The sequence below is a fragment of the Lepisma saccharinum genome, chromosome 5, assembly GCF_977018435.1.
Source record: "Lepisma saccharinum chromosome 5, izLepSacc3.1, whole genome shotgun sequence".
Taxonomy (NCBI): Eukaryota; Metazoa; Arthropoda; class Insecta; order Zygentoma; family Lepismatidae; genus Lepisma; species Lepisma saccharinum.
Genome location: NC_139233.1, coordinates 81,584,346 through 81,610,912, shown reverse-complemented (window position 1 = coordinate 81,610,912; position 26,567 = coordinate 81,584,346). Strand labels below are relative to the sequence as shown.

Below are 26,567 nucleotides of genomic sequence, written 5' to 3'. Positions count from 1 at the left end.
CTTTTCCTTAACTTTCCATGTCGTTTCTATCTCTACTAATTTTTGCTTGTCGTACTCTCATTTCATTCTTCTGCACATTTTATCGGCCAAACTTCTCTTCTCTTTGAACACTTGTCTATTTCCTTTTGTATTTCTGTTTATAGTCTTTAATGTTGCGTCCTTTCTTTCTTTTATAGCTTTATAGCATTCCTCATCCCACCAATCGTTTCTTCTCTTGCATTCTTCTTACCCAGTACCTTTTATGCAGGTTGTTGAATGCTGTCTCTTATTGCTTTCCATCTTCCCTCTATATCAGAATCTTGCCATTCCTCTTCCTTCTAATCCAATCTCTTCTTTAATGTCTCTTTATATCTTACACTCTATCTTTTATCTTTTATTACCTTCGTTGTAACATATTTTTCCTGTTTCTTTCCTTTACTATTTCTATAACAGGCGATTCTTTGTCTATATTTGATTCTGACTAGAAAGTGGTCAGATCCACAATCTGCCCCTCTGCAGCTACTGATATCTGTTATATCTGATGAGTGTCTGTCATCTATTATCACATGATCTATCTGGATTTTTGTCTCCCCATCTAGTGAAATCCAGGTTTCCTTCTTTATGTTTTTTCTTTGTAGCTGAGTACTTTTAACCACCATTGTTTGACTTACGGCAAAGTCTATTATACGTAGTCCGTTAACATTACTTTCACTGTGTAAACTTTCTTTGCCAATTGTTTTTCTAAAAATGTCTTCTTTTCCTATTTTGGCATTTACATCTCCAATTATTAAATTTACATCATGTTGTGGTGCTGTATCGTATACGTACTCCAATTTATCATAAAACTTATCTTTGGTCTCGTCATCAGTCTCTTCATTTGATGAATAAACACAGATTGCTGTGATATTAAACAGTCTCCCTTTGACCCTCATGGTGCATATTCTCTCATTTATTGGTGTGAAGTCTATTATAGCATTCTTCGTTTTCTTATCAACGATAAACCCTGTTCCATATTTCTTTCCGTTTCCACCACTGTTGAACACTATGTCGTTTTCTGACCTGAAAGTGGACTGTCCTTTCCACCTTTTCTCTTGCACTGCCATTATATTGATCCCATATTTCTCAGCAATTTCTTTAACTACTCTCAGTGCCCCTGGTTTCTTTAAGGTGCGTACATTCCATGTTGCGATACTAATTGTCCTTTATTTATTGACCGTTCTCAGGTTCCTGGTCTGTCCTTGTCGTTTTCTTATAAAGCCATCGTTTCGAGGCTCGCCTATTGGCTTCTCATCAGATTGTTCTTTTACAAGGTAAGGGTGTCGGCCTTACAAGAAAATCTTCTCTGGCTTGGCCTATAGTGAGAAAGAGTTTCAAGCGAATATCAGACTTGAACACGAATTTTTCAAATATCAAGTTTTTAACCTATACACGATATGTGAGAAATAAAACGCTTTTCAGACTCTGAAAAACATAATCATACAACATTTCTAAGAAAATCATATCTGGCATGTTATGTAGAGAAAATGAGTTTCAAACGAATAACAGCATTGAACACGAATTTCCCGAAAAATCAAGTATTCATCCTATTATCCAAATGTCAGAATTAAAATTCTTTTCAGGTTCTGAAAAGCATAATAATTAAACATTTTAATGAAAATCAACTCTGGCTTGGTCTGTAGAGAAAATGAATTTCAAAGGAGTACTAGAATTGAACGTGAATTAATCGAAAAATCAAGTTTTCATCCTATAGTCGAAATGTCAGAATTAAAACGCATTTTCAGGCTCTGAGAAGCATAATAATTCAACATTCTAAAGAAAATCATCTCTGGCTTGGTCTGTGAAGAAAATTAGTTTCAAACGAGTACTAGAATTGAACGTGAATTTCTCGAAAAATCAAGTTTTGATCCTAAGGTTGAAGTGTCATAATTACAACGTTTTTCAGGCTCTGAAAAGCATAATAATTCAACATTTTAAAGAAAATCATCTCTGGCTTGGTTTGTAGAGAAAATGAGTTTCAAACGAGTACTAGAATTGAAAGTGAATTTATCGAAAAATCAAGTTTTGATCCTATAGTCGAAATGTCAGAATTAAAACCCTTTTCACGCTCTGAAAAGCATAAAAATACAACAATCTTATGAAAATCATCTCTGGTTTGGTCTGTAAAGAAAATGAGTTTCAAACGAGTATCAGCATTGAACACGAATCCTATAGGCGAAATGTCAGAATTAAAATGCTTTTTAGGCTCTGAAAATCATAATAATACAACATTTTTATCAAAATTATTTCTGGCTTACTTACTTACTCCTTGCCGCTACAGCTCTTGCAGTGCCTTGGCCTCCTCCACGACGAGCCTCCAGTCGTCTCGATCCATCGCCTTCCTCCTCCTTCTCCGGACTTTCAGTTTTCTCAGGTCTCCCTCTATATCTTCGAGCCATCTTTTTCTAGGTCTTCCTTTTCCTCTTCTTCCACCTGGTCCTCCTGTTAACACCGTCTTTGGCACTCTACAATCTTCCATTCGCCATACATGTCCCAGCCATCTAATTCGTCCACACTTGATCTCTGTTACAATATCTGAATTATTATATAGTTCTTGTATTTCATCGTTTGTTCTCATCCACCAAAACTCCTCCTCTCTCACCGGCCCAAAAATTCTTCTCAAAATCTTCCGCTCCCATCCTCTTAGCAACTCCTCGTCCTTTTCCACTAACGTCCAAGTTTCTGACCCATATGTCACTACTGGGCGTACAATTGTTTTGTTTTGTATATATTAATCTGGTTTTTTCTGCTTATATCTTTTAAAGGAGAAGACTTTCTTGAGTCCCAGTGAACATCTATTGACTGCAGCTATTCTTGCCTTACTTTCCTCAGATACATTGTTTGTTTTGTTTATTATAGATCCTAAGTACTTAAACTTATCACATTTTTCAAATTCTTTATCTCCTACCTTTTTTCGTTCTTTCATAAGCTGTGGTCTCTTTTCTTGATTCAAGCATGTATTTAGTCTTTTGTACATTGATTAGTAATCCAATATTCTCTGCATTCTCTACTAGTTTTTAAATTCGTTATTTAGTTCTGTTTTTGTTTTTTTCGTGATATGAGATCAATATCAACTGCATAAGCTAGGCACTGACTCATCCTGTTAAAGATTGAACCTCCTGGATTTATGCTTAAATGTCTAATTGCCTTTTCCAATGTTATATTGAATAACAGGGTTGACATAACATCTCCTTGTTTCACTCCTCTCTCTATTTGGAAATCTCTTGAAAGTTCTCCTTCAATCTTTACCTTATTTGTTGTATTGCTTAATGTCATTCCTGTTAATTTAAATAATTTCATTGGTATTTTCATTTCTTTCATGATTTTTAGGAGTCTGTTTCTCTTGACGCTGTCATATGCCTGTCTGAAGTCTATGAAAAGTTGATGCAGGTCTATATTGTATTCATAGCATTTTCCATTATCATTCTAATTGAATAAATTTGATCTGTAGTTGACCTATTTCTCCTAAAACCACATTGATAATCTCCAATCATCTTTTCAGCTAGTGGTGTGAGTCTCCCGACTAGTATCTTAGCAAATGCTTTATATGCCATATTGAGGAGTGTGATACCTCTGAAGTTTTCACATACTGTTTTGTCTTTACTTTTATGTATTGAACATATAATTCCTCTTCCCCATTGTTGTGGCATTCTTTCTTCTTCCCATATTTGTTTGTATAGTTCTTCTAATTTATCCACTACAATGTTCCCTCCTAAGTTCAATAGTTCTGCATTTATAATATCGTCACCTAAGTCTTTATTGTTTGCTAGTTCTCTAATTGCTTCTTTAACCTCTTGCCTTGAAGGGGGCTTAATCAAATCTTTAGTAGTCTCTTCCATTTCCATGTCAGCTTCATCTTCCTCTTCCATCCTCAAGGTTCTTTTTTCCACTCTATCTCCCATATCCTCATTCTCCTTATCTAGTTCATTCTTATCTCCATTCAAACGTTCACTAAAGTACTCTGCCCATCTGTTCAAAATACCTTCCTTATCTCCTATCAGATTGCACTCCTTATCTTTGCAAAATGCAACTCTAGGTTGAAATCCTTTCTTCTCTTCTTTCAGTTTCAAGAAGTAATCTCTCTTTTCCTTAACTTTCCATGTCGTTTCTATCTCTACTAATTTTTGCTTGTCGTACTCTCATTTCATTCTTCTGCACATTTTATCGGCCAAACTTCTCTTCTCTTTGAACACTTGTCTATTTCCTTTTGTATTTCTGTTTATAGTCTTTAATGTTGCGTCCTTTCTTTCTTTTATAGCTTTATAGCATTCCTCATCCCACCAATCGTTTCTTCTCTTGCATTCTTCTTACCCAGTACCTTTTATGCAGGTTGTTGAATGCTGTCTCTTATTGCTTTCCATCTTCCCTCTATATCAGAATCTTGCCATTCCTCTTCCTTCTAATCCAATCTCTTCTTAAATGTCTCTTTATATCTTACACTCTATCTTTTATCTTTTATTACTTTCGTTGTAACATATTTTTCCTGTTTCTTTCCTTTACTATTTCTATAACAGGCGATTCTTTGTCTATATTTGATTCTGACTAGAAAGTGGTCAGATCCACAATCTGCCCCTCTGCAGCTACTGATATCTGTTATATCTGATGAGTGTCTGTCATCTATTATCACATGATCTATCTGGATTTTTGTCTCCCCATCTGGTGAAATCCAGGTTTCCTTCTTTATGTTTTTTCTTTGTAGCTGAGTACTTTTAACCACCATTGTTTGACTTACGGCAAAGTCTATTATACGTAGTCCATTATCATTACTTTCACTGTGTAAACTTTCTTTGCCAATTGTTTTTCTAAAAATGTCTTCTTTTCCTATTTTGGCATTTACATCACCAATTATTAAATTTACAACATGTTGTGGTGCTGTATCGTATACCTACTCCAATTTATCATAAAACTTATCTTTCGTCTCCTAATCAGTCTCTTCATTTGATGAATAAACACAGATTGCTGTGATATTAAACAGTCTCCCTTTGACCCTCATGGTGCATATTCTCTCATTTATTGGTGTGAAGTCTATTATAGCATTCTTCGTTTTCTTATCTACGATAAACCCTGTTCCATATTTCTTTCCGTTTCCACCACTGTTGAACACTATGTCGTTTTCTGACCTGAAAGTGGACTGTCCTTTCCACCTTTTCTCTTGCACTGCCATTATATTGATTCCATATTTCTCAGCAATTTTTCTAACTACTCTCAGTGCCCCTGGTTTCTTTAAGTTGCGTACATTCCATGTTGCGATACTAATTGTCCTTTATTTATTGACCGTTCTCATGTTCCTGGTCTGTCCTTGTCTTTTTTCTTATAAATCCATCGTTTCGAGGCTCGCCTATTGGCTTCTCATCAGATTGTTCTTTTACAAGGTAAGGGTGTCGGCCTTCCAAGAAAATCTTATCTGGCTTGGCCTATAGTGAGAAAGAGTTTCAAGCGAATATCAGACTTGAACACGAATTTTTCAAATATCAAGTTTTTAACCTATACACGATATGTCAGAAATAAAACGCTTTTCAGACTCTGAAAAACATAATCATACAACATTTCTAAGAAAATCATATCTGGCATGTTATGTAGAGAAAATGAGTTTCAAACGAATATCAGCATTGAACACGAATTTCCCGAAAAATCAAGTATTCATCCTATTATCCAAATGTCAGAATTAAAACTCTTTTCAGGTTCTGAAAAGCGTAATAATTAAACATTTTAATGAAAATCAACTCTGGCTTGGTCTGTAGAGAAAATGAATTTCAAAGGAGTACTAGAATTGAACGTGAATTAATCGAAAAATCAAGTTTTCATCCTATAGTCGAAATGTCAGAATTAAAACGCATTTTCAGGCTCTGAGAAGCATAATAATTCAACATTCTAAAGAAAATCATCTCTGGCTTGGTCTGTGAAGAAAATTAGTTTCAAACGAGTACTAGAATTGAACGTGAATTTCTCGAAAAATCAAGTTTTGATCCTAAGGTTGAAGTGTCATAATTACAACGTTTTTCAGGCTCTGAAAAGCATAATAATTCAACATTTTAAAGAAAATCATCTCTGGCTTGGTTTGTAGAGAAAATGAGTTTCAAACGAGTACTAGAATTGAAAGTGAATTTATCGAAAAATCAAGTTTTGATCCTATAGTCGAAATGTCAGATTTAAAACCCTTTTCACGCTCTGAAAAGCATAAAAATACAACATTCTTAGGAATATCATCTCTGGTTTGGTCTGTAAAGAAAATGAGTTTCAAACGAGTATGAGCATTGAACACGAATCCTATAGGCGAAATGTCAGAATTAAAATGCATTTTATGCTCTGAAAATCATAATAATACAACATTTTTATCAAAATTATTTCTGGCTTACTTACTTACTCCTTGCCGCTACAGCTCTTGCAGTGCCTTGGCCTCCTCCACGACGAGCCTCCAGTCGTCTCGATCCATTGCCTTCCTCCTCCTTCTCCGGACTTTCAGTTTTCTCAGGTCTCCCTCTATATCTTCGAGCCATCTTTTTCTAGGTCTTCCTTTTCCTCTTCTTCCACCTGGTCCTCCTGTTAACACCGTCTTTGGCACTCTACAATCTTCCATTCGCCATACATGTCCCAGCCATCTAATTCGTCCACACTTGATCTCTGTTACAATATCTGAATTATTATATAGTTCTTGTATTTCATCGTTTGTTCTCATCCACCAAAACTCCTCCTCTCTCACCGGCCCAAAAATTCTTCTCAAAATCTTCCGCTCCCATCCTCTTAGCAACTCCTCGTCCTTTTCCACTAACGTCCAAGTTTCTGACCCATATGTCACTACTGGGCGTACAATTGTTTTGTTTTGTATATATTAATCTGGTTTTTTCTGCTTATATCTTTTAAAGGAGAAGACTTTCTTGAGTCCCAGTGAACATCTATTGACTGCAGCTATTCTTGCCTTACTTTCCTCAGATACATTGTTTGTTTTGTTTATTATAGATCCTAAGTACTTAAACTTATCACATTTTTCAAATTCTTTATCTCCTACCTTTTTTCGTTCTTTCATAAGCTGTGGTCTCTTTTCTTGATTCAAGCATGTATTTAGTCTTTTGTACATTGATTAGTAATCCAATATTCTCTGCATTCTCTACTAGTTTTTAAATTCGTTATTTAGTTCTGTTTTTGTTTTTTTCGTGATATGAGATCAATATCAACTGCATAAGCTAGGCACTGACTCATCCTGTTAAAGATTGAACCTCCTGGATTTATGCTTAAATGTCTAATTGCCTTTTCCAATGTTATATTGAATAACAGGGTTGACATAACATCTCCTTGTTTCACTCCTCTCTCTATTTGGAAATCTCTTGAAAGTTCTCCTTCAATCTTTACCTTATTTGTTGTATTGCTTAATGTCATTCCTGTTAATTTAAATAATTTCATTGGTATTTTCATTTCTTTCATGATTTTTAGGAGTCTGTTTCTCTTGACGCTGTCATATGCCTGTCTGAAGTCTATGAAAAGTTGATGCAGGTCTATATTGTATTCATAGCATTTTCCATTATCATTCTAATTGAATAAATTTGATCTGTAGTTGACCTATTTCTCCTAAAACCACATTGATAATCTCCAATCATCTTTTCAGCTAGTGGTGTGAGTCTCCCGACTAGTATCTTAGCAAATGCTTTATATGCCATATTGAGGAGTGTGATACCTCTGAAGTTTTCACATACTGTTTTGTCTTTACTTTTATGTATTGAACATATAATTCCTCTTCCCCATTGTTGTGGCATTCTTTCTTCTTCCCATATTTGTTTGTATAGTTCTTCTAATTTATCCACTACAATGTTCCCTCCTAAGTTCAATAGTTCTGCATTTATAATATCGTCACCTAAGTCTTTATTGTTTGCTAGTTCTCTAATTGCTTCTTTAACCTCTTGCCTTGAAGGGGGCTTAATCAAATCTTTAGTAGTCTCTTCCATTTCCATGTCAGCTTCATCTTCCTCTTCCATCCTCAAGGTTCTTTTTTCCACTCTATCTCCCATATCCTCATTCTCCTTATCTAGTTCATTCTTATCTCCATTCAAACGTTCACTAAAGTACTCTGCCCATCTGTTCAAAATACCTTCCTTATCTCCTATCAGATTGCACTCCTTATCTTTGCAAAATGCAACTCTAGGTTGAAATCCTTTCTTCTCTTCTTTCAGTTTCAAGAAGTAATCTCTCTTTTCCTTAACTTTCCATGTTGTTTCTATCTCTACTAATTTTTGCTTGTCGTACTCTCATTTCATTCTTCTGCACATTTTATCGGCCAAACTTCTCTTCTCTTTGAACACTTGTCTATTTCCTTTTGTATTTCTGTTTATAGTCTTTAATGTTGCGTCCTTTCTTTCTTTTATAGCTTTATAGCATTCCTCATCCCACCAATCGTTTCTTCTCTTGCATTCTTCTTACCCAGTACCTTTTATGCAGGTTGTTGAATGCTGTCTCTTATTGCTTTCCATCTTCCCTCTATATCAGAATCTTGCCATTCCTCTTCCTTCTAATCCAATCTCTTCTTTAATGTCTCTTTATATCTTACACTCTATCTTTTATCTTTTATTACCTTCGTTGTAACATATTTTTCCTGTTTCTTTCCTTTACTATTTCTATAACAGGCGATTCTTTGTCTATATTTGATTCTGACTAGAAAGTGGTCAGATCCACAATCTGCCCCTCTGCAGCTACTGATATCTGTTATATCTGATGAGTGTCTGTCATCTATTATCACATGATCTATCTGGATTTTTGTCTCCCCATCTAGTGAAATCCAGGTTTCCTTCTTTATGTTTTTTCTTTGTAGCTGAGTACTTTTAACCACCATTGTTTGACTTACGGCAAAGTCTATTATACGTAGTCCATTAACATTACTTTCACTGTGTAAACTTTCTTTGCCAATTGTTTTTCTAAAAATGTCTTCTTTTCCTATTTTGGCATTTACATCTCCAATTATTAAATTTACATCATGTTGTGGTGCTGTATCGTATACGTACTCCAATTTATCATAAAACTTATCTTTGGTCTCGTCATCAGTCTCTTCATTTGATGAATAAACACAGATTGCTGTGATATTAAACAGTCTCCCTTTGACCCTCATGGTGCATATTCTCTCATTTATTGGTGTGAAGTCTATTATAGCATTCTTCGTTTTCTTATCAACGATAAACCCTGTTCCATATTTCTTTCCGTTTCCACCACTGTTGAACACTATGTCGTTTTCTGACCTGAAAGTGGACTGTCCTTTCCACCTTTTCTCTTGCACTGCCATTATATTGATCCCATATTTCTCAGCAATTTCTTTAACTACTCTCAGTGCCCCTGGTTTCTTTAAGGTGCGTACATTCCATGTTGCGATACTAATTGTCCTTTATTTATTGACCGTTCTCAGGTTCCTGGTCTGTCCTTGTCGTTTTCTTATAAAGCCATCGTTTCGAGGCTCGCCTATTGGCTTCTCATCAGATTGTTCTTTTACAAGGTAAGGGTGTCGGCCTTACAAGAAAATCTTCTCTGGCTTGGCCTATAGTGAGAAAGAGTTTCAAGCGAATATCAGACTTGAACACGAATTTTTCAAATATCAAGTTTTTAACCTATACACGATATGTGAGAAATAAAACGCTTTTCAGACTCTGAAAAACATAATCATACAACATTTCTAAGAAAATCATATCTGGCATGTTATGTAGAGAAAATGAGTTTCAAACGAATAACAGCATTGAACACGAATTTCCCGAAAAATCAAGTATTCATCCTATTATCCAAATGTCAGAATTAAAACTCTTTTCAGGTTCTGAAAAGCATAATAATTAAACATTTTAATGAAAATCAACTCTGGCTTGGTCTGTAGAGAAAATGAATTTCAAAGGAGTACTAGAATTGAACGTGAATTAATCGAAAAATCAAGTTTTCATCCTATAGTCGAAATGTCAGAATTAAAACGCATTTTCAGGCTCTGAGAAGCATAATAATTCAACATTCTAAAGAAAATCATCTCTGGCTTGGTCTGTGAAGAAAATTAGTTTCAAACGAGTACTAGAATTGAACGTGAATTTCTCGAAAAATCAAGTTTTGATCCTAAGGTTGAAGTGTCATAATTACAACGTTTTTCAGGCTCTGAAAAGCATAATAATTCAACATTTTAAAGAAAATCATCTCTGGCTTGGTTTGTAGAGAAAATGAGTTTCAAACGAGTACTAGAATTGAAAGTGAATTTATCGAAAAATCAAGTTTTGATCCTATAGTCGAAATGTCAGATTTAAAACCCTTTTCACGCTCTGAAAAACATAAAAATACAACATTCTTAGGAATATCATCTCTGGTTTGGTCTGTAAAGAAAATGAGTTTCAAACGAGTATGAGCATTGAACACGAATCCTATAGGCGAAATGTCAGAATTAAAATGCTTTTTAGGCTCTGAAAATCATAATAATACAACATTTTTATCAAAATTATTTCTGGCTTACTTACTTACTCCTTGCCGCTACAGCTCTTGCAGTGCCTTGGCCTCCTCCACGACGAGCCTCCAGTCGTCTCGATCCATCGCCTTCCTCCTCCTTCTCCGGACTTTCAGTTTTCTCAGGTCTCCCTCTATATCTTCGAGCCATCTTTTTCTAGGTCTTCCTTTTCCTCTTCTTCCACCTGGTCCTCCTGTTAACACCGTCTTTGGCACTCTACAATCTTCCATTCGCCATACATGTCCCAGCCATCTAATTCGTCCACACTTGATCTCTGTTACAATATCTGAATTATTATATAGTTCTTGTATTTCATCGTTTGTTCTCATCCACCAAAACTCCTCCTCTCTCACCGGCCCAAAAATTCTTCTCAAAATCTTCCGCTCCCATCCTCTTAGCAACTCCTCGTCCTTTTCCACTAACGTCCAAGTTTCTGACCCATATGTCACTACTGGGCGTACAATTGTTTTGTTTTGTATATATTAATCTGGTTTTTTCTGCTTATATCTTTTAAAGGAGAAGACTTTCTTGAGTCCCAGTGAACATCTATTGACTGCAGCTATTCTTGCCTTACTTTCCTCAGATACATTGTTTGTTTTGTTTATTATAGATCCTAAGTACTTAAACTTATCACATTTTTCAAATTCTTTATCTCCTACCTTTTTTCGTTCTTTCATAAGCTGTGGTCTCTTTTCTTGATTCAAGCATGTATTTAGTCTTTTGTACATTGATTAGTAATCCAATATTCTCTGCATTCTCTACTAGTTTTTAAATTGTTATTTAGTTCTGTTTTTGTTTTTTTCGTGATATGAGATCAATATCAACTGCATAAGCTAGGCACTGACTCATCCTGTTAAAGATTGAACCTCCTGGATTTATGCTTAAATGTCTAATTGCCTTTTCCAATGTTATATTGAATAACAGGGTTGACATAACATCTCCTTGTTTCACTCCTCTCTCTATTTGGAAATCTCTTGAAAGTTCTCCTTCAATCTTTACCTTATTTGTTGTATTGCTTAATGTCATTCCTGTTAATTTAAATAATTTCATTGGTATTTTCATTTCTTTCATGATTTTTAGGAGTCTGTTTCTCTTGACGCTGTCATATGCCTGTCTGAAGTCTATGAAAAGTTGATGCAGGTCTATATTGTATTCATAGCATTTTCCATTATCATTCTAATTGAATAAATTTGATCTGTAGTTGACCTATTTCTCCTAAAACCACATTGATAATCTCCAATCATCTTTTCAGCTAGTGGTGTGAGTCTCCCGACTAGTATCTTAGCAAATGCTTTATATGCCATATTGAGGAGTGTGATACCTCTGAAGTTTTCACATACTGTTTTGTCTTTACTTTTATGTATTGAACATATAATTCCTCTTCCCCATTGTTGTGGCATTCTTTCTTCTTCCCATATTTGTTTGTATAGTTGTTCTAATTTATCCACTACAATGTTACCTCCTAAGTTCAATAGTTCTGCATTTATAATATCGTCACCTAAGTCTTTATTGTTTGCTAGTTCTCTAATTGCTTCTTTAACCTCTTGCCTTGAAGGGGGCTTAATCAAATCTTTAGTAGTCTCTTCCATTTCCATGTCAGCTTCATCTTCCTCTTCCATCCTCAAGGTTCTTTTTTCCACTCTATCTCCCATATCCTCATTCTCCTTATCTAGTTCATTCTTATCTCCATTCAAACGTTCACTAAAGTACTCTGCCCATCTGTTCAAAATACCTTCCTTATCTCCTATCAGATTGCACTCCTTATCTTTGCAAAATGCAACTCTAGGTTGAAATCCTTTCTTCTCTTCTTTCAGTTTCAAGAAGTAATCTCTCTTTTCCTTAACTTTCCATGTCGTTTCTATCTCTACTAATTTTTGCTTGTCGTACTCTCATTTCATTCTTCTGCACATTTTATCGGCCAAACTTCTCTTCTCTTTGAACACTTGTCTATTTCCTTTTGTATTTCTGTTTATAGTCTTTAATGTTGCGTCCTTTCTTTCTTTTATAGCTTTATAGCATTCCTCATCCCACCAATCGTTTCTTCTCTTGCATTCTTCTTACCCAGTACCTTTTATGCAGGTTGTTGAATGCTGTCTCTTATTGCTTTCCATCTTCCCTCTATATCAGAATCTTGCCATTCCTCTTCCTTCTAATCCAATCTCTTCTTAAATGTCTCTTTATATCTTACACTCTATCTTTTATCTTTTATTACTTTCGTTGTAACATATTTTTCCTGTTTCTTTCCTTTACTATTTCTATAACAGGCGATTCTTTGTCTATATTTGATTCTGACTAGAAAGTGGTCAGATCCACAATCTGCCCCTCTGCAGCTACTGATATCTGTTATATCTGATGAGTGTCTGTCATCTATTATCACATGATCTATCTGGATTTTTGTCTCCCCATCTGGTGAAATCCAGGTTTCCTTCTTTATGTTTTTTCTTTGTAGCTGAGTACTTTTAACCACCATTGTTTGACTTACGGCAAAGTCTATTATACGTAGTCCATTATCATTACTTTCACTGTGTAAACTTTCTTTGCCAATTGTTTTTCTAAAAATGTCTTATTTTCCTATTTTGGCATTTACATCACCAATTATTAAATTTACAACATGTTGTGGTGCTGTATCGTATACCTACTCCAATTTATCATAAAACTTATCTTTCGTCTCGTCATCAGTCTCTTCATTTGATGAATAAACACAGATTGCTGTGATATTAAACAGTCTCCCTTTGACCCTCATGGTGCATATTCTCTCATTTATTGGTGTGAAGTCTATTATAGCATTCTTCGTTTTCTTATCTACGATAAACCCTGTTCCATATTTCTTTCCGTTTCCACCACTGTTGAACACTATGTCGTTTTCTGACCTGAAAGTGGACTGTCCTTTCCACCTTTTCTCTTGCACTGCCATTATATTGATTCCATATTTCTCAGCAATTTTTCTAACTACTCTCAGTGCCCCTGGTTTCTTTAAGTTGCGTACATTCCATGTTGCGATACTAATTGTCCTTTCTTTATTGACCGTTCTCATGTTCCTGGTCTGTCCTTGTCTTTTTTCTTATAAATCCATCGTTTCGAGGCTCGCCTATTCGCTTCTCATCAGATTGTTCTTTTACAAGGTAAGGGTGTCGGCCTTCCAAGAAAATCTTATCTGGCTTGGCCTATAGTGAGAAAGAGTTTCAAGCGAATATCAGACTTGAACACGAATTTTTCAAATATCAAGTTTTTAACCTATACACGATATGTCAGAAATAAAACGCTTTTCAGACTCTGAAAAACATAATCATACAACATTTCTAAGAAAATCATATCTGGCATGTTATGTAGAGAAAATGAGTTTCAAACGAATATCAGCATTGAACACGAATTTCCCGAAAAATCAAGTATTCATCCTATTATCCAAATGTCAGAATTAAAACTCTTTTCAGGTTCTGAAAAGCGTAATAATTAAACATTTTAATGAAAATCAACTCTGGCTTGGTCTGTAGAGAAAATGAATTTCAAAGGAGTACTAGAATTGAACGTGAATTAATCGAAAAATCAAGTTTTCATCCTATAGTCGAAATGTCAGAATTAAAACGCATTTTCAGGCTCTGAGAAGCATAATAATTCAACATTCTAAAGAAAATCATCTCTGGATTGATCTGTGAAGAAAATGAGTTTCAAACGAGTACTAGAATTGAACGTGAATTTCTCGAAAAATCAAGTTTTGATCCTAAGGTTGAAATGTCATAATTACAACGCTTTTCAGGCTCTGAAAAGCATAACAATTCAACATTTTAAAGAAATTCATCTCTGGCTTGGTCTGTAGAGAAAATGAGTTTCAAACGAGTACTAGAATTGAACGTGAATTTATCGAAAAATCAAGTTTTGATCCTATAGTCGAAATGTCAGAATTAAAACCCTTTTCACGCTCTGAAAAGCATAAAAATACAACAATCTTATGAAAATCATCTCTGGTTTGGTCTGTATAGAAAATGAGTTTCAAACGAGTATCAGCATTGAACACGAATCCTATAGGCGAAATGTCAGAATTAAAATGCTTTTTAGGCTCTGAAAATCATAATAATACAACATTTTTATCAAAATTATTTCTGTCTTACTTACTTACTCCTTGCCGCTACAGCTCTTGCAGTGCCTTGGCCTCCTCCACGACGAGCCTCCAGTCGTCTCGATCCATCGCCTTCCTCCTCCTTCTCCGGACTCCCAGTTTTCTCAGGTCTCCCTCTATATCTACGAGCCATCTTTTTCTAGGTCTTCCTTTTCCTCTTCTTCCACCTGGTCCTCCTGTTAACACCGTCTTTGGCACTCTACAATCTTCCATTCGCCATACATGTCCCAGCCATCTAATTCGTCCACACTTGATCTCTGTTACAATATCTGAATTATTATATAGTTCTTGTATTTCATCGTTTGTTCTCATCCACCAAAACTCCTCCTCTCTCACCGGCCCAAAAATTCTTCTCAAAATCTTCCGCTCCCATCCTTTAAGCAACTCCTCGTCCTTTTCCACTAACGTCCAAGTTTCTGACCCATATGTCACTACTGGGCGTACAATTGTTTTGTATATATTAATCTGGTTTTTTCTGCTTATATCTTTGGAGGAGAAGACTTTCTTGAGTCCAAGTGAACATCTATTGACTGCAGCTATTCTTGCCTTACTTTCCTCAGATACATTGTTTGTTTTGTTTATTATAGATCCTAAGTACTTAAACTTATCACATTTTTCAAATTCTTTATCTCCTACCTTTTTCGTTCTTTCATAAGCTGTGATCTCTTTTCTTGATTCAAGCATGTATTTAGTCTTTTGTACATTGATTAGTAATCCAATATTCTCTGCATTCTCTACTAGTTTTTAAATTCGTTATTTAGTTCTGTTTTTGTTTTTTTCGTGATATGAGATCAATATCAACTGCATAAGCTAGGCACTGACTCATCCTGTTAAAGATTGAACCTCCTGGATTTATGCTTAAATGTCTAATTGCCTTTTCCAATGTTATATTGAATAACAGGGTTGACATAACATCTCCTTGTTTCACTCCTCTCTCTATTTGCAAATCTCTTGAAAGTTCTCCTTCAATCTTTACCTTATTTGTTGTATTGCTTAATGTCATTCCTGTTAATTTAAATTATTTCATTGGTATTTTCATTTCTTTCATGTTTTTTAGGAGTCTGTTTCTCTTGACGCTGTCATATGCCTGTCTAAAGTCTATGAAAAGTTGATGCAGGTCTATATTGTATTCATAGCATTTTCCATTATCATTCTAATTGAATAAATTTGATCTGTAGTTGACCTATTTCTCCTAAAACCACATTGATATTCTCCAATCATCTTTTCAGCTAGTGGTGTGAGTCTCCCGACTAGTATCTTAGCAAATGCTTTATATGCCATATTGAGGAGTGTGATACCTCTGAAGTTTTCACATACTGTTTTGTCTTTACTTTTATGTATTGAACATATAATTCCTCTTCCCCATTGTTGTGGCATTCTTTCTTCTTCCCATATTTGTTTGTATAGTTGTTCTAATTTATCCACTACAATGTTCCCTCCTAAGTTCAATAGTTCTGCTTTTATAATATCGTCACCTAAGTCTTTATTGTTTGTTAGTTCTCTAATTGCTTCTTTAACCTCTTGCCTTGAAGGGGGCTTAATCAAATCTTTAGTAGTCTCTTCCATTTCCATGTCAGCTTCATCTTCCTCTTCCATCCTCAAGGTTCTTTTTTCCACTCTATCTCCCATATCCTCATTCTCCTTATCTAGTTCAGTCTTATCTCCATTCAAACGTTCACTAAAGTACTCTGCCCATCTGTTCAAAATACCTTCCTTATCTCCTATCAGATTGCACTCCTTATCTTTGCAAAATGCAACTCTAGGTTGAAATCCTTTCTTCTCTTCTTTCAGTTTCAAGAAGTAATCTCTCTTTTCCTTAACTTTCCATGTCGTTTCTATCTCTACTAATTTTTGCTTGTCGTACTCTCATTTCATTCTTCTGCACATTTTATCGGCCAAACTTCTCTTCTCTTTGAACACTTGTCTATTTCCTTTTGTATTTCTGTTTATAGTCTTTAATGTTGCGTCCTTTCTTTCTTTTATAGCTTTATAGCATTCCTCATCCCACCAATCGTTTCTTCTCTTGCATTCTTCTTACCCAGTACCTTTTATGCAGGTTGTTGAATGCTGTCTCTTATTGCTTTCCATCTTCCCTCTATATCAGAATCTTGCCATTCCTCTTCCTTCTAATCCAATCTCTTCTTAAATGTCTCTTTATATCTTACACTCTATCTTTTATCTTTTATTACTTTCGTTGTAACATATTTTTCCTGTTTCTTTCCTTTACTATTTCTATAACAGGCGATTCTTTGTCTATATTTGATTCTGACTAGAAAGTGGTCAGATCCACAATCTGCCCCTCTGCAGCTACTGATATCTGTTATATCTGATGAGTGTCTGTCATCTATTATCACATGATCTATCTGGATTTTTGTCTCCCCATCTGGTGAAATCCAGGTTTCCTTCTTTATGTTTTTTCTTTGTAGCTGAGTACTTTTAACCACCATTGTTTGACTTACGGCAAAGTCTATTATACGTAGTCCATTATCATTACTTTCACTGTGTAAACTTTCTTTGCCAATTGTTTTTCTAAAAATGTCTTATTTTCCTATTTTGGCATTTACATCACCAATTATTAAATTTACAACATGTTGTGGTGCTGTATCGTATACCTACTCCAATTTATCATAAAACTTATCTTTCGTCTCGTCATCAGTCTCTTCATTTGATGAATAAACACAGATTGCTGTGATATTAAACAGTCTCCCTTTGACCCTCATGGTGCATATTCTCTCATTTATTGGTGTGAAGTCTATTATAGCATTCTTCGTTTTCTTATCTACGATAAACCCTGTTCCATATTTCTTTCCGTTTCCACCACTGTTGAACACTATGTCGTTTTCTGACCTGAAAGTGGACTGTCCTTTCCACCTTTTCTCTTGCACTGCCATTATATTGATTCCATATTTCTCAGCAATTTTTCTAACTACTCTCAGTGCCCCTGGTTTCTTTAAGTTGCGTACATTCCATGTTGCGATACTAATTGTCCTTTCTTTATTGACCGTTCTCATGTTCCTGGTCTGTCCTTGTCTTTTTTCTTATAAATCCATCGTTTCGAGGCTCGCCTATTGGCTTCTCATCAGATTGTTCTTTTACAAGGTAAGGGTGTCGGCCTTACAAGAAAATCTTATCTGGCTTGGCCTATAGTGAGAAAGAGTTTCAAGCGAATATCAGACTTGAACACGAATTTTTCAAATATCAAGTTTTTAACCTATACACGATATGTCAGAAATAAAACGCTTTTCAGACTCTGAAAAACATAATCATACAACATTTCTAAGAAAATCATATCTGGCATGTTATGTAGAGAAAATGAGTTTCAAACGAATATCAGCATTGAACACGAATTTCCCGAAAAATCAAGTATTCATCCTATTATCCAAATGTCAGAATTAAAACTCTTTTCAGGTTCTGAAAAGCGTAATAATTAAACATTTTAATGAAAATCAACTCTGGCTTGGTCTGTAGAGAAAATGAATTTCAAAGGAGTACTAGAATTGAACGTGAATTAATCGAAAAATCAAGTTTTCATCCTATAGTCGAAATGTCAGAATTAAAACGCATTTTCAGGCTCTGAGAAGCATAATAATTCAACATTCTAAAGAAAATCATCTCTGGATTGATCTGTGAAGAAAATGAGTTTCAAACGAGTACTAGAATTGAACGTGAATTTCTCGAAAAATCAAGTTTTGATCCTAAGGTTGAAATGTCATAATTACAACGCTTTTCAGGCTCTGAAAAGCATAACAATTCAACATTTTAAAGAAATTCATCTCTGGCTTGGTCTGTAGAGAAAATGAGTTTCAAACGAGTACTAGAATTGAACGTGAATTTATCGAAAAATCAAGTTTTGATCCTATAGTCGAAATGTCAGAATTAAAACCCTTTTCACGCTCTGAAAAGCATAAAAATACAACAATCTTATGAAAATCATCTCTGGTTTGGTCTGTATAGAAAATGAGTTTCAAACGAGTATCAGCATTGAACACGAATCCTATAGGCGAAATGTCAGAATTAAAATGCTTTTTAGGCTCTGAAAATCATAATAATACAACATTTTTATCAAAATTATTTCTGTCTTACTTACTTACTCCTTGCCGCTACAGCTCTTGCAGTGCCTTGGCCTCCTCCACGACGAGCCTCCAGTCGTCTCGATCCATCGCCTTCCTCCTCCTTCTCCGGACTCCCAGTTTTCTCAGGTCTCCCTCTATATCTACGAGCCATCTTTTTCTAGGTCTTCCTTTTCCTCTTCTTCCACCTGGTCCTCCTGTTAACACCGTCTTTGGCACTCTACAATCTTCCATTCGCCATACATGTCCCAGCCATCTAATTCGTCCACACTTGATCTCTGTTACAATATCTGAATTATTATATAGTTCTTGTATTTCATCGTTTGTTCTCATCCACCAAAACTCCTCCTCTCTCACCGGCCCAAAAATTCTTCTCAAAATCTTCCGCTCCCATCCTCTAAGCAACTCCTCGTCCTTTTCCACTAACGTCCAAGTTTCTGACCCATATGTCACTACTGGGCGTACAATTGTTTTGTATATATTAATCTGGTTTTTTCTGCTTATATCTTTGGAGGAGAAGACTTTCTTGAGTCCAAGTGAACATCTATTGACTGCAGCTATTCTTGCCTTACTTTCCTCAGATACATTGTTTGTTTTGTTTATTATAGATCCTAAGTACTTAAACTTATCACATTTTTCAAATTCTTTATCTCCTACCTTTTTCGTTCTTTCATAAGCTGTGATCTCTTTTCTTGATTCAAGCATGTATTTAGTCTTTTGTACATTGATTAGTAATCCAATATTCTCTGCATTCTCTACTAGTTTTTAAATTCGTTATTTAGTTCTGTTTTTGTTTTTTTCGTGATATGAGATCAATATCAACTGCATAAGCTAGGCACTGACTCATCCTGTTAAAGATTGAACCTCCTGGATTTATGCTTAAATGTCTAATTGCCTTTTCCAATGTTATATTGAATAACAGGGTTGACATAACATCTCCTTGTTTCACTCCTCTCTCTATTTGCAAATCTCTTGAAAGTTCTCCTTCAATCTTTACCTTATTTGTTGTATTGCTTAATGTCATTCCTGTTAATTTAAATAATTTCATTGGTATTTTCATTTCTTTCATGTTTTTTAGGAGTCTGTTTCTCTTGACGCTGTCATATGCCTGTCTAAAGTCTATGAAAAGTTGATGCAGGTCTATATTGTATTCATAGCATTTTCCATTATCATTCTAATTGAATAAATTTGATCTGTAGTTGACCTATTTCTCCTAAAACCACATTGATATTCTCCAATCATCTTTTCAGCTAGTGGTGTGAGTCTCCCGACTAGTATCTTAGCAAATGCTTTATATGCCATATTGAGGAGTGTGATACCTCTGAAGTTTTCACATACTGTTTTGTCTTTACTTTTATGTATTGAACATATAATTCCTCTTCCCCATTGTTGTGGCATTCTTTCTTCTTCCCATATTTGTTTGTATAGTTGTTCTAATTTATCCACTACAATGTTCCCTCCTAAGTTCAATAGTTCTGCTTTTATAATATCGTCACCTAAGTCTTTATTGTTTGCTAGTTCTCTAATTGCTTCTTTAACCTCTTGCCTTGAAGGGGGCTTAATCAAATCTTTAGTAGTCTCTTCCATTTCCATGTCAGCTTCATCTTCCTCTTCCATCCTCAAGGTTCTTTTTTCCACTCTATCTCCCATATCCTCATTCTCCTTATCTAGTTCATTCTTATCTCCATTCAAACGTTCACTAAAGTACTCTGCCCATCTGTTCAAAATACCTTCCTTATCTCTTATCAGATTGCACTCCTTATCTTTGCAAAATGCAACTCTAGGTTGAAATCCTTTCTTCTCTTCTTTCAGTTTCAAGAAGTAATCTCTCTTTTCCTTAACTTTCCATGTCGTTTCTATCTCTACTAATTTTTGCTTGTCGTACTCTCTTTTCATTCTTCTGCACATTTTATCGGCCAAACTTCTCTTCTCTTTGAACACTTGTCTATTTCCTTTTGTATTTCTGTTTATAGTCTTTAATGTTGCGTCCTTTCTTTCTTTTATAGCTTTATAGCATTCCTCATCCCACCAATCGTTTCTTCTCTTGCATTCTTCTTACCCAGTACCTTTTATGCAGGTTGTTGAATGCTGTCTCTTATTGCTTTCCATCTTCCCTCTATATCAGAATCTTGCCATTCCTCTTCCTTCTAATCCAATCTCTTCTTAAATGTCTCTTTATATCTTACACTCTATCTTTTATCTTTTATTACTTTCGTTGTAACATATTTTTCCTGTTTCTTTCCTTTAATATTTCTATAACAGGCGATTCTTTGTCTATATTTGATTCTGACTAGAAAGTGGTCAGATCCACAATCTGCCCCTCTGCAGCTACTGATATCTGTTATATCTGATGAGTGTCTGTCATCTATTATCACATGATCTATCTGGATTTTTGTCTCCCTATCAGGTGAAATCCAGGTTTCCTTCTTTATGTTTTTTCTTTGTAGCTGAGTACTTTTAACCACCATTGTTTGACTTACGGCAAAGTCTATTATACGTAGTCCATTAACATTACTTTCACTGTGTAAACTTTCTTTGCCAATTGTTTTTCTAAAAATGTCTTCTTTTCCTATTTTGGCATTTACATCTCCAATTATTAAATTTACAACATGTTGTGGTGCTGTATCGTATACCTACTCCAATTTATCATAAAACTTATCTTTCGTCTCGTCATCAGTCTCTTCATTTGATGAATAAACACAGATTGCTGTAATATTAAACAGTCTCCCTTTGACCCTCATGGTGCATATTCTCTCATTTATTGGTGTGAAGTCTATTATAGCATTCTTCATTTTCTTATCTACGATAAACCCTGTTCCATATTTCTTTCCGTTTCCACCACTGTTGAACACTATGTCGTTTTCTGACCTGAAAGTGGACTGTCGTTTCCACCTTTTCTCTTGCACTGCCATTATATTGATTCCATATTTCTCAGCAATTTTTCTAACTACTCTCAGTGCCCCTGGTTTCTTTAAGTTGCGTACATTCCATGTTGCGATACTAATTGTCCTTTCTTTATTGACCGTTCTCATGTTCCTGGTCTGTCCTTGTCTTTTTTCTTATAAATCCATCGTTTCGAGGCTCGCCTATTGGCTTCTCATCAGATTGTTCTTTTACAAGGTAAGGGTGTCGGCCTTCCAAGAAAATCTTATCTGGCTTGGCCTATAGTGAGAAAGAGTTTCAAGCGAATATCAGACTTGAACACGAATTTTTCAAATATCAAGTTTTTAACCTATACACGATATGTCAGAAATAAAACGCTTTTCAGACTCTGAAAAACATAATCATACAACATTTCTAAGAAAATCATATCTGGCATGTTATGTAGAGAAAATGAGTTTCAAACGAATATCAGCATTGAACACGAATTTCCCGAAAAATCAAGTATTCATCCTATTATCCAAATGTCAGAATTAAAACTCTTTTCAGGTTCTGAAAAGCGTAATAATTAAACATTTTAATGAAAATCAACTCTGGCTTGGTCTGTAGAGAAAATGAATTTCAAAGGAGTACTAGAATTGAACGTGAATTAATCGAAAAATCAAGTTTTCATCCTATAGTCGAAATGTCAGAATTAAAACGCATTTTCAGGCTCTGAGAAGCATAATAATTCAACATTCTAAAGAAAATCATCTCTGGCTTGGTCTGTGAAGAAAATGAGTTTCAAACGAGTACTAGAATTGAACGTGAATTTCTCGAAAAATCAAGTTTTCATCCTAAGGTTGAAGTGTCATAATTACAACGTTTTTCAGGCTCTGAAAAGCATAATAATTCAACATTTTAAAGAAAATCATCTCTGGCTTGGTTTGTAGAGAAAATGAGTTTCAAACGAGTACTAGAATTGAAAGTGAATTTATCGAAAAATCAAGTTTTGATCCTATAGTCGAAATGTCAGAATTAAAACCCTTTTCACGCTCTGAAAAGCATAAAAATACAACATTCTTAGGAAAATTATCTCTGGTTTGGTCTGTAAAGAAAATGAGTTTCAAACGAGTATCAGCATTGAACACGAATCCTATAGGCGAAATGTCAGAATTAAAATGCTTTTTAGGCTCTGAAAATCATAATAATACAACATTTTTATCAAAATTATTTCTGGCTTACTTACTTACTCCTTGCCGCTACAGCTCTTGCAGTGCCTTGGCCTCCTCCACGACGAGCCTCCAGTCGTCTCTATCCATCGCCTTCCTCCTCCTTCTCCGGACTCCCAGTTTTCTCAGGTCTCCCTCTATATCTTTGAGCCATCTTTTTCTAGGTCTTCCTTTTCCTCTTCTTCCACCTGGTCCTCTTGTTAACACCGTCTTTGGCACTCTACAATCTTCCATTCGCCATACATGTCCCAGCCATCTAATTCGTCCACACTTGATCTCTGTTACAATATCAGAATTATTATATAGTTCTTGTATTTCATCGTTTGTTCTCATCCACCAAAACTCCTCCTCTCTCACCGGCCCAAAAATTCTTCTCAAAATCTTCCGCTCCCATCCTCTTAGCAACTCTTCGTCCTTTTCCACTAACGTCCAAGTTTCTGACCCTACTGGGCGTACAATTGTTTTGTATATATTAATCTGTTTTTTTCTGCTTATATCTTTGGAGGAGAAGACTTTCTTGAGTCCCAGTGAACATCTATTGCCTGCAACTATTCTTGCCCTAATTGCCTCAGATACATTGTTTGTTTTGTTTATTATCGATCCTAAGTACTTAAACTTATCACATTTTTCAAATTCTTTATCTCCTACCTTTTTCGTTCTTTCATAAGCTGTGGTCTCTTTTCTTGATTCAAGCATGTATTTAGTCTTTTGTTCATTTATTAGTAATCCAATATTCTCTGCATTCTCTAATAGTTATTAAACTCGTTATTTAGTTCTGTTTTTGTTTTTTTCGTGATATGAGATCAATATCAACTGCATAAGCTAGGCACTGACTCATCCTGTTAAAGATTGTACCTCCTGGATTTATGCTTAAATGTCTAATTGCCTTTTCCAATGTTGTATTGAATAACAGGGTTGACATAACATCTCCTTGTTTCACTCCTCTCTCTATTTGGAAATCTCTTGAAAGTTCTCCTTCAATCTTTACCTTATTTGTTGTATTGCTTAATGTCATTCCTGTTAATTTAAATAATTTCATTGGTATTTTCATTTCTTTCATGATTTTTAGGAGTCTGTTTCTCTTGACGCTGTCATATGCCTGTCTGAAGTCTATGAAAAGTTGATGCAGGTCTATATTGTATTCATAGCATTTTCCATTATCATTCTAATTGAATAAATTTGATCTGTAGTTGACCTATTTCTCCTAAAACCACATTGATATTCTCCAATCATCTTTTCAGCTAGTGGTGTGAGTCTCCCGACTAGTATCTTAGCAGATGCTTTATATGCCATATTGAGGAGTGTGATACCTCTGAAGTTTTCACATACTGTTTTGTCTTTACTTTTATGTATTGAACATATAATTCCTCTTCCCCATTGTTGTGGCATTCTTTCTTCTTCCAATATTTGTTTGTATAGTTCTTCTAATTTATCCACTACAATGTTCCCTCCTAAGTTCAATAGTTCTGCATTTATATTATCGTCACCTAGGTCTTTATTGTTTGCTAGTTCTCTAATTGCTTCTTTAACCTCTTGCCTTGAAGGGGCTTAATCAAATCTTTAGTAGTCTCTTCCATTTCCATGTCAGCTTCATCTTCCTCTTCCATCCTCAAGGTTCTTTTTCCCACTCTATCTCCCATATCCTCATTCTCCTTATCTAGTTCATTCTTATCTCCATTCAAACGTTCACTAAAGTACTCTGCCCATCTGTTCAAAATACCTTCCTTATCTCCTATCAGATTGCACTCCTTGTCTTTGCAAAATGCAACTCTAGGTTGAAATCCTTTCTTCTCTTCTTTCAGTTTCAAGAAGTAATCTCTCTTTTCCTTAACTTTCCAAGTCGTTTCTATCTCTACTAATTTTTGCTTGTAGTACTCTCTTTTCTTTCTTCTGCACATTTTATCGGATACACTTCTCTTCTCTTTGAACACTTATCTATTTCCTTTTGTATTTCTGTTTATAGTCTTTAACGTTGCGTCCTTTCTTTCTTTTATAGCTTTATAGCATTCCTCATCCCACCAATCGTTTCTTCTCTTCCATTCTTCTTACCCAGAACTTTTTATGCAGCTTGTTGAATGCTGTCTCTTATTGCTTTCCATCTTCCCTCTATATCAGAATCTTGCCATTCCTCTTCCTTCTCTTCCAATCTCTTCTTTACTGTCTCTTTATATCTTACACTCTATCTTTTATCTTTTATTACCTTCGTTGTAACATATTTTTCCTGTTTCTTTCCTTTACTATTTCTATAACAGGCGATTCTTTGTCTATATTTGATTCTGACTAGAAAGTGGTCAGATCCACAATCTGCCCCTCTGCAGCTACTGATATCTGTTATATCTGATGAGTGTCTGTCATCTATTATCACATGATCTATCTGGATTTTTGTCTCCCCATCTGGTGAAATCCAGGTTTCCTTGTTTATGTTTTTTCTTTGTAGCTGAGTACTTTTAACCACCATTGTTTGACTTACGGCAAAGTCTATTATACGTAGTCCATTATCATTACTTTCACTGTGTAAACTTTCTTTGCCAATTGTTTTTCTAAAAATGTCTTCTTTTCCTATTTTGGCATTTACATCTCCAATTATTAAATTTACAACATGTTGTGGTGCTGTATCGTATACCTACTCCAATTTATCATAAAACTTATCTTTCGTCTCGTCATCAGTCTCTTCATTTGATGAATAAACACAGATTGCTGTGATATTAAACAGTCTCCCTTTGACCCTCATGGTGCATATTCTCTCATTTATTGGTGTGAAGTCTATTATAGCATTCTTCGTTTCCTTATCTACGATAAACCCTGTTCCATATTTCTTTCCGTTTCCACCACTGTTGAACACTATGTCGTTTTCTGACCTGAAAGTGGACTGTCCTTTCCACCTTTTCTCTTGCACTGCCATTATATTGATTCCATATTTCTCAGCAATTTTTCTAACTACTCTCAGTGCCCCTGGTTTCTTTAAGTTGCGTACATTCCATGTTGCGATACTAATTGTCCTTTCTTTATTGACCGTTCTCATGTTCCTGGTCTGTCCTTGTCTTTTTTCTTATAAATCCATCGTTTCGAGGCTCGCCTATTGGCTTCTCATCAGATTGTTCTTTTACAAGGTAAGGGTGTCGGCCTTCCAAGAAAATCTTATCTGGCTTGGCCTATAGTGAGAAAGAGTTTCAAGCGAATATCAGACTTGAACACGAATTTTTCAAATATCAAGTTTTTAACCTATACACGATATGTCAGAAATAAAACGCTTTTCAGACTCTGAAAAACATAATCATACAACATTTCTAAGAAAATCATATCTGGCATGTTATGTAGAGAAAATGAGTTTCAAACGAATATCAGCATTGAACACGAATTTCCCGAAAAATCAAGTATTCATCCTATTATCCAAATGTCAGAATTAAAACTCTTTTCAGGTTCTGAAAAGCGTAATAATTAAACATTTTAATGAAAATCAACTCTGGCTTGGTCTGTAGAGAAAATGAATTTCAAAGGAGTACTAGAATTGAACGTGAATTAATCGAAAAATCAAGTTTTCATCCTATAGTCGAAATGTCAGAATTAAAACGCATTTTCAGGCTCTGAGAAGCATAATAATTCAACATTCTAAAGAAAATCATCTCTGGCTTGGTCTGTGAAGAAAATTAGTTTCAAACGAGTACTAGAATTGAACGTGAATTTCTCGAAAAATCAAGTTTTGATCCTAAGGTTGAAGTGTCATAATTACAACGTTTTTCAGGCTCTGAAAAGCATAATAATTCAACATTTTAAAGAAAATCATCTCTGGCTTGGTTTGTAGAGAAAATGAGTTTCAAACGAGTACTAGAATT

General features: G+C 35.1%; 4 protein-coding genes across 4 annotated transcripts; all 4 read right to left on the bottom strand.

Annotated features, from left to right (window-relative positions):
• Nucleotides 1–17,185: 17,185 nt before the first annotated feature.
• Nucleotides 17,186–17,584, bottom strand: LOC145988102 (protein CFDP2-like). Its single transcript, XM_083122934.1, has one exon. The coding sequence runs from the start codon at nt 17,582–17,584 to the stop codon at nt 17,186–17,188; it is 399 nt and encodes a 132-aa protein (XP_082979060.1).
• Nucleotides 17,585–21,276: 3,692 nt separating this feature from the next.
• Nucleotides 21,277–21,675, bottom strand: LOC145988101 (protein CFDP2-like). Its single transcript, XM_083122933.1, has one exon. It carries the CDS (start codon nt 21,673–21,675, stop codon nt 21,277–21,279), a length of 399 nt encoding a protein of 132 aa, XP_082979059.1.
• A 1,089-nt stretch (nt 21,676–22,764) lies between these two features.
• Nucleotides 22,765–23,430, bottom strand: LOC145988099 (uncharacterized). The gene has a single exon (XM_083122932.1). It carries the CDS (start codon nt 23,428–23,430, stop codon nt 22,765–22,767), a length of 666 nt encoding a protein of 221 aa, XP_082979058.1.
• A 1,927-nt stretch (nt 23,431–25,357) lies between these two features.
• LOC145988098 (protein CFDP2-like) lies at nt 25,358–25,756 on the bottom strand. The gene has a single exon (XM_083122931.1). It carries the CDS (start codon nt 25,754–25,756, stop codon nt 25,358–25,360), a length of 399 nt encoding a protein of 132 aa, XP_082979057.1.
• Nucleotides 25,757–26,567: the final 811 nt, after the last annotated feature.

Bases quoted from the DNA above. Each gene is read 5' to 3' on its own strand.
- LOC145988102 (XM_083122934.1), bottom strand. From the start codon at position 17,584: ATGAGAACGGTCAATAAAGAAAGGACAATTAGTATCGCAACATGGAAT.
- LOC145988101 (XM_083122933.1), bottom strand. From the start codon at position 21,675: ATGAGAACGGTCAATAAAGAAAGGACAATTAGTATCGCAACATGGAAT.
- LOC145988099 (XM_083122932.1), bottom strand. From the start codon at position 23,430: ATGCTTGAATCAAGAAAAGAGACCACAGCTTATGAAAGAACGAAAAAG.
- LOC145988098 (XM_083122931.1), bottom strand. From the start codon at position 25,756: ATGAGAACGGTCAATAAAGAAAGGACAATTAGTATCGCAACATGGAAT.